At 43.3% G+C, this 8,375-nt stretch overlaps 1 protein-coding gene across 7 annotated transcripts in view; it reads left to right on the top strand.

The window, feature by feature from the left end:
* The first annotated feature begins 4,526 nt into the window (after positions 1 to 4,526).
* KIAA1210 (KIAA1210 ortholog) overlaps positions 4,527 to 8,375 on the top strand; it is a 46,264-nt gene continuing 42,415 nt past the window's right edge. For all 7 annotated transcript variants that reach the window (XM_067304223.1, XM_067304222.1, XM_067304220.1 and 4 more), the window contains exon 1: positions 4,527 to 4,606. In XM_067304223.1, coding sequence (XP_067160324.1) covers positions 4,545 to 4,606 — 62 coding nt within the window. In that variant the 5' untranslated portion in view covers positions 4,527 to 4,544. The remainder of the gene's footprint in view (positions 4,607 to 8,375) is intronic.

Here is an 8,375-nt window from a genome sequence, read left to right as displayed (position 1 = left end):
TTTATCCAGCCCCATCCCCTGCTCCACAACCTGATGCTTTCATGTCACCCCAGAACGAGAAGCATCGGCAGCCCACCCTGTTGGGGAGCAGACGAGCTGCTGGTGTGCAGGCTGCGGCACCCACACCAACTTGCTCGCCGGGTTGCACAGATGCACGCCAGGGTGTTTCTCCACTGCTAGGTCTGTGAGGTGTGGGGTGGTGCCTGCTCTGACGCCGTGAATGTTTCCTAGGAGGCCCCTGCCTGACGTGTCCTTGTGCAACGTAGGCAAACTTTGAGTGCAAAATGTTACTAGGGGTCCAAATGCAACTCGCATGTGAGAAATGCACAGAATCTGCATTGCATAAAATCCATGATTAGATAGTTGTACGTGACAGCTCACCCTATGGCCATGGTGATGGTGGGGGGCTGCAAAGCTCCTCGAATGAATTCACTCCTGTTAGATACTGTGTTTCTCACAACAGCAAAACTTAGTAGAAGAATGCAATCAAAACAGGACTTTGTTAATGTTTGGGAGAGAGGGAATTAACCTGGATTTTTACAGAGGCTAACGGCTAAAAATGAGAGACCAAAGTCTGCCCTTTGAATAGGAAGTCAGTTCAGAGATGGCAAAATATACTGGAAACCCAAAATGCTAGGGTCTATCAGTTTGCTGTAGGTTTCCCACTCCTGCCCCCATATTTGCTTGATGAAAAATTCACATGACACTTTTGTCCCTTTTTGAAAATAAATAGATAAATAATGAAACAGCCACATTTAAATGTGGCTGGTGAATCTTGAGATTTCCCAATGGCATGACATCTTCTGGTCCGTCCCTGCTGCTTTGCACTGTGTGTGTCTTGATTCCACACACAGCCAGCTTCGAATGGACATTTTGAGGAGTCTGAAGTGTTTGCTAGCTGAGAGCAGAGGAGGTGAAGATTCGGTTAGTCCTTAGAGATCTAGTTGCAAGAGGCTGCAAGAAAAGCAGTAGATCTGTTGGACACGAAACATATTTTGAATTGCTGGTGATGTGTGTAGCTCCTAACACCTCTGCTGTCAGGCTGCTGGCATGTACCCTGTGTACGTGTGTATGTGTAGGAAGTGACTGTGGAAACATGCCAGTGTTTCTAGCTCATTTTGAGTTTCCCCCATTGGATTACTAGTTGTCGTTGGTTACTTTGAAAAAGTCTTTTTTGCAATGATGCAGGTAAAAGCGCCTGTAAAACAAATAACTTTTTCTCAGATTTTAGGATGTATATTTTAGTGCAAGCATTTCTCAAAGATTGGGTTGCTGAACCTTGCTCAGACTTGCCTCCCTCATTCCCTTTGGAGGAATTAAGAAACTTGCTGGGAAGTTTAACAGGCGCTGGAAGCTGTGCCGCTACCCCTGCATCAGTGCCGGTTGCACTGAGGAAGGGCAGCTTGCCACCTGGGCTGCTTGTTCTGCCTGCAGACTCAGAAGACGAAGCGAGGCAGGTTTGGATGTGCAGTGATCACCGGGGGGGTGGTGTGATGCTGCACTGTCAAGGGAGAGCAGTGACAGCGAGTTTGAAGAAGTCAAGGGGGAAGTCCATAATTAGCAGTTAGAAATGGGCCTAAACTGGATTATTTCAATCAAGCCAAGCCACAGACTTCAGAGGAAGTCCAGATCTGATTCAGCATCCATGTGTCTCAACTTGCCCACTTCCATATCTTTAAGGAACCATCTCTGCTTTGCCAAAGTCTGCATTCTGTGGTTATTTGGTGTTCACCTACCTTCCAAGCTGAAAGCAGCTTTAATTAATTAACTGGCAGCAGAGCAGCCCACTTGTTTTAGTACTTGACAAGCAGAAGAGCTAATGGCAGCTCTGCCGCTGTTTGACCACACAACTTTGGGTACATCACCTAACTGCTTTCCTGCACTGATTTACCCAGGAACTTAGAGCCATGATATTTACCAACATGCAAGATTTCAGAGCTATACTCAGAAAGCTCGGTGTGGAGCCATGTGGAGCTGTGCTAGTGATGAAGAATCAGAGCAGTAAATAATAAATGCTACTATGAAGTGGCTTCAAGACTGATATGAAGATAGAGAATCCAAAAGGATTAAATCCTGAGGTGAGGTAACTATTTTTAATGACTGTTTACCAGTCTGTGCTTCTTGGAAAGTAAGGGTCTTTCTACATGGTGCAACGTATGTTGCTAAACTGCCAGCTCCTGGGAACAGGACTATGTTTGGCCTAAATGAAAACTAACAGATGAAGATTTACATGTTCAAGTAAGCAATTTCAAGACCAAAAACAAAAACATGAAACAAAAAAAATTAGCAAAAGGAAGCATATTCTGAAGGTGAAGCTCACATCTTGAGTGGATAGAAGAGGGGGAATCTGTTTCATGTTTAGCAAAAAATCTGATCTTTTGAAGCTTGTGGGCCCCATTCTACACCAGTTTAAATGATGAAATTCTTCCAAAGCCATGAGGATTACGCCCTACCACTGGATTTAGGGATTGGGCCTTCCCACTGGATTTTGTGCCGTTTGATCTCTCTTGCTTTTAAAACCAAATGTGATTTTCTCATGAGTTTTCCTTTATTTTTTACTATAAATGTTTCTGTTGGCAGTGTTTTCTGAACTAAATGCCAGTCAGATTTCGGATGAAATCCTACGTCCAAGGTTTTGTACCTCAAGCCAGTCAGAACGTTTCCCTAGTAATCTCTGGGAATTCCTTCTTGGTGCTTGTTACCCTATAACCATAGTCTTGATTTTGACCTTTTTTTGTGGGCTTTCTCTGCTGGGTGGAGGCTAATGCTCTCTAGCTAGCCTTTGCCTGTTTGAGTTAGGAGTTCAGCATGGTGTTATCTTGACAAATGCAGTAATTCAGAACAACAGTGAAACTCATCTGGGTAAAACTGTAACTATTGTTATTGCACTTTTGCTTTGTCTTTTCCAGAGGCAGAGGAAACTATCCTCTTGAGGTCAGGTTTGATTTGCAGTTCTTCTATGGAAAACATTGAAGTTGGCTGTACGTAGAAGCTTTCTCTTTTCTGCTAAGTGGGAAACTAGACTTGAATATGATTTTGTTCATGTTTGTGATGGCCATGCATTTACTGTCATTTGACATTTGTGTAATATGTCTTTCCTTTGTGTAGGGGGCTTCACAGAGAATAAGGAAATGGAGTTGTCCTTTCATAGATTTCAAATTTCTACACCATTATGAAACTGCTCTAATGGAGGGGGCTGTGGGACTCCTAGGCCAGGCTGCAGGAGACCTCCTCCAGAGGTGCATTTCTCAAACGTCATGTTTCTCTGAGGAAAAAGATGTTAAAATATTTTTCCTAGTATTCCAGAAGAACTGGTCCGCCTTAGATCTGGTCTTGCTAGTCAGCACTTTTAAGAGGAACTCTTTAGGAATGCTCTTATAATACTCCTTCTTATTGTATTGCCAGATCCAAGTATTCAAATATCATGTACTAGCTGAGAAATACAAATAAGTGTAGTTTTCTTCTGATCTTTTAGGAATCAGTGTAGGTCTTTCCTTTACAAATTTACTGCATTAAAATATGCATGCATTTTTTTTAATCAAAAGCTGAGATTCTTACCAAGGCATGCAGCAGGAACAGGCTAACACTTTACTGCTGGCTGCTGATGCTCCCCAGTTGTGTGCAGGCAGCACAAGCAATATCTTGCCTCACCTCTCTGCTTTTACCTCAACAGGGGTCACTAACTGCTCTTTGGAAATGGATAAAACACGATGCGAATTCATTTGGATATGAATTTAATGCAATGTAATGTCAGAAGTATGTGCAGCTATGTTGTCCCCAAGGCTTGGGTGACCCCAATGCATGTAGCTGCTACCCAGCATTAAATGGTAGGTGTTTTTCTCCCTCCACAGCCAGTGAGGGCCCCCTTAGCTGTGGTTGTGAGTAACAAGGGAACGGTACTGTTACGTGCATCGTCAGAGGGCATCACCAGGCAGTATTTTTCTAATAAGGGTGTGCTGGCTACTATAAAGACCAAAGCTTCTTCCCTTGCAGTATTGTGGGGATGTAGTGTTTTTGTTAATGTGCAGAGTGGCTTGTTAGAATAGATTGTGATTTAGAGTGGGATGGGATAATGACTGTTCTGGAAGGTCCCATGCACCCCTTATGTGCTGGAGAATGACTACAGTTTCTGATGTTTATCTCAGAGATATTGCAAGTATTTTCTGTAGCCTTTTTCTGTTTAAAAATAACAATATACTCCTCAGGGCTTCTTCACATCCTAATTACAACCAAGCCTCTCATTAGTCCCACGGGGAGACAGAATCAAATGCCATATGGTATTTTACACTTAGGATGCTGTGCTTACCAAGAGCTGGAAGGAGACAGGAAAAGGGGGAGTTAACAATTCATAACCATTTATGGAACAAGCACAGCCCTCCTTGGACCCAGTTCAGCAGAGTCTGAGGGCCTCAGATCAGGAACTTTATCTGGCTGGTAATTGCATCGGCATGCTGGCTTTCTTGAGTGTGTGTGTGGGCATTTGGTGAGCAGGATACGAAGCTGCAGAATCTTTGTGCTGGCATCCACACACAAGGATGAATTAAATGCACACGCGCCTCCCGGGAAGGACCATGGCTGGATTCTACAGTTGCCTGAAAAGTAAAAAGTAAGTGCCATGCTGAGCCCTCCCTCCACCTTTCCAAAGTGAGCTGAGTCTAGTGGGTACTTTAAAATTCTGTCTCTGTTCTACTGCCTCAGCAGCTCTGAACAAAGTGCTTATGCTTTGATCCCGAAGTACCACTCTGAGTACAGAAGTGCAAAAAATCAATTCTGACTGAAATACCAAACTAATGAAAATTGAGCATGTTTTTCCCTTCACGGGTATAAGTCCAGTGGCAAACACTAAATATTGTTAAAAGAATTAAGAATCTTTTCTTGTCTAATTATAGCAAGAAGAAAAAATATCCTCTTCCTTACTGATTAGCTACATTGATTATATATTAACAAATAAAAAGAAAAATATAGAAATGCACATTGGCTTTTAAAAATGTTCCGCTACAAACCTGGCATTATATGATATGCTCGTTGAGAACTTGATGTGCTCATTTTTTGTATAAGCAACCTGAGGTTTGTTTCTGTAATTGCTCCCTGTTGAGAGATTTGGTTTTATTTAAAATAAATATTTTGGTTGCTTCACTGTCATGTTCTGTTGGAGCAGGCTGTAAAGGGAGAAGAGGATGGGACAATGCATGTTTGTATTTGTGCTTTAAAAAACCATGAAGACACATTTTGTTTTTTCCTTTGACATTCTCACTGCTAAGGAATGGAATGAAATTCTCGGCTGCAAAAGCTGAGCAGTGGCTTTTGATAATGTTTTGCATCAGCAGACTGTAGAGGGCTCTATTCTTGCATACAGTATGGGATTGAAGAGAGGGAAGAAGGCTTGCAAAGTAGTATCTTGAGGCTTAAGATATGAATTATGATATTTAAATAGATGGATGAAGTCCTGGTTAGCAGAGGAAAAAAACTCCAGTTCAAAAATGAAACTCTCAATTCACTCTTTCTCCTTCTCCCTCTCCTAAAGGTTGTATCCTTCATACCAACAATTTGACTCATATTACTTTGATGGAAATCTGGATTTTCAAAGGCACCCAATTCTTATTGTATTTCAGTTAGCATTTCCATCCCACTTTGACTCTTCTCCTTTGAAATTCTTAAGAGTGTCTATGAGAGGGATCTAAATATTTGGAAAGAGGGGGGATGTGGTCACAACTAAAAAAATGCTAAGAATGAGACCTGATGAAGGCAGAGGGATTGGCACTTGTATTTTATTGTGTTGACAGGGAAAATCAATTTACATTGTTTCATTTATGCTAAGTTGTTTTTCTCCAGTGTCTTCCAGCATCTAATGCGGTTAAAGCAAACTTGGAAAGGTGGGAGAAACTATAAAGAATGCGTAGATGAGACTTCTTTCAGATGGCATATAATCACTTCTTTCCTGGTGGATCTTCACCTGTTTAATAGGGATCAATTTGTTTTCTCCAACAAATTCTTCTTTCTCGTTACTCTTCAGTTAGGTCTCAGCACTGGGTGTCCATTCAGATTATATTCCTCAACGTGTTGTTTCAGCTGTGTGATAAGTTCCCCAGTGGATTAATGCAACTGTTAATACTTGGCAGTCTTTCCAGATTTTATATTCTGCTTTGGCTGTGATTATTGGCAGTTAAAACAAGTCTAAGACATTAGGTAAAAGTGATGTTTGGCGCCTGAGATTAATTTTGGGTGAAATTTGTTGGGAGTTTGACATAAAGAGTTTGTCTTCCTGGACAAAAGGGTCATTGGAATAGCTTCCCCAAGTCCTCCCATGGATGTTTTGCCTGGAGCAGTTAGTTTCTTTGCGAATGAAAGTTATTCTGGAATGAAGTGACTTCTATATTTTAAACTATTGGCTTGGGTACCAGTAGCGATGTAGCCAAAGCAGCATAGAGCTCAGCACAGGCTGTAAAACCTGCCACGGAAGCTGGGAGAGGGTCCATGCAGGGCTGTGAGCTGCTGGGTCTAGCTACAGCACCTGGGCTGCTTTAAAAGCTGCCCTGGGTAGCTTCTCCGCTGTGCTGCTGTCACGTCCGCCTGCGTTCCCCCATGTTTTGCGAGGAGAAGCAACGGCTCTGCCTTTGTGCACTGCAACAACGTCTGTCTGCATCTCATCTTTCCACAGTCAGTTCTGCCCCTCTGCTTTGTTCGTGCTCTTTTATGAGATGTCACATAGGGAAAAAAAAATCCCAAAGCCTTATCCAGCTAATTCTTCACCACAGCCCCAAGCTTGGCTGCCACCCCACTGAAATAGAAGAGGTAGGTTGTTTTCATATTTCTCTTTAATGAGCGCCTGCAACCTGAATAATCCTGGATTGTTCTTCTTCCAAAAGGTTTGTAGCTCATCCTTGTTGCAAAATTTCATTGTGCTTGGCCCTAGTATGATGTCAGAAAAGACTATCAGTTCTGGCCAGATATGATGACTTTTCTAAAGCTTGGGGAGGAATCTATTCATAACTGTCTTTCAGTGTTTGATACCAGCCAAATATATAGTTGTGAGCTGACAATGTGGTTGCTTGAATACTAAGTTCACTGATGGTCAATGCAAACTGCCAATTTCCAAAGACAAATAGAGTGTGTTAGAAGTTATAAAAAATATTTGGCTGAAGGCTTTGCATGCCGGCTCAGAAATGGTTTCTATAACAGACTATAAGAAAACGTATTTAACTGGTCTGTACTTAATGTGGTCACTCAAGATTTCATGGTGCCTTTCATAAGCAGTCCCAGAATTATGGACGTATTTCAATTTGAGTATGTTCTTCTGTGCCAATCTCTGCACTTCCAATGGGATATTGTATTCTTTACTTACAGTCCAAAATTGTCAAGAAATGCTGATATGCACTCTTACTCTGCAGGCAAGTTCAGCATTTGGATAAAGCAGTTGATCAAGGGATGTATCAGTATCATTTTCAATATATTTTTATATTGTCTGAGATGAAAGACAGTGAAAATTTTAAATGATGTTGTGACCAGGGCATTTGGTAAAATTTGTTTACTGGATTAGGTGCTGTTGCTTTATTGCTGTACCTTGTGTAATTGCCTATTCAGATGAATGTCAGAAAGAGATTTCAGAGTTTGCTGGGATTATTGCAGAGGTGGGATAGTGCTGCCTACTTGACTGATAGTGAACTAAGCCGAGACGGCTGTTCTGTGCCCCCGTCCCTCCCGTCCTGCTCCGCTGGCCCCAGCCTGCTTGCTGGAGAGGCTCACAGGGGACAGGGGAGGGAGTGCTAGGAGTCCCTGCATCCTAGGTGCATAATACACTTTTTACAGCTTTTATATCCGTGTAAGCTCCTTAGAGCCTCTGGTTCCCCATCCGTAGCAAACAGCTGCTGTTTTAGCTTCGACACCAGCAAGTGAACTGGAAGGGGTTTAAAGCACCGCTGATGGCTACTGAAGTAGCGACTTGGCACCGTGGGGAAGGGAGGCAGTTTAAAACTGTTGGTTCTGCTCTGTCAGCAGCTCATTCGCTTCCTGTGGCATCTCTTGCTTTTGGAGCTGTGTAATCGCTGCAGGGCCCAAGTAGCTGAGTTTGGTGACTCTCCACAGTACCCGAAGTTCTGCTCCTGGGCTCGTGTTCCAACACGGAGCCCCAAGAGCGTCTCTCCAGGGCTCATGGACCGCTTAAAGTGAGACACCGAGTTCCCTGGCCATCCCCATCTGCAGCGTCCCCCTGCATACCTGGGCTTGGCTCAGCAGTCCTAGGCTCAGTTAGGACGGCAGCTGTCAGGAGGCAATGCAGTTTGGAGTCAGTGGGTGCTGCCCCGGAGCTGGGGCAGGCACTCGTCGGCAGTACTTACTGGAGCTACTGCTGCGGTCCCCTGGTGACCCCGGTCTGTCTG

Source organism: Apteryx mantelli, chromosome 13 (assembly GCF_036417845.1).
Source record: "Apteryx mantelli isolate bAptMan1 chromosome 13, bAptMan1.hap1, whole genome shotgun sequence".
Classification (NCBI taxonomy): Eukaryota; Metazoa; Chordata; class Aves; order Apterygiformes; family Apterygidae; genus Apteryx; species Apteryx mantelli.
This window is presented reverse-complemented; position numbering and strand designations above follow the sequence as displayed.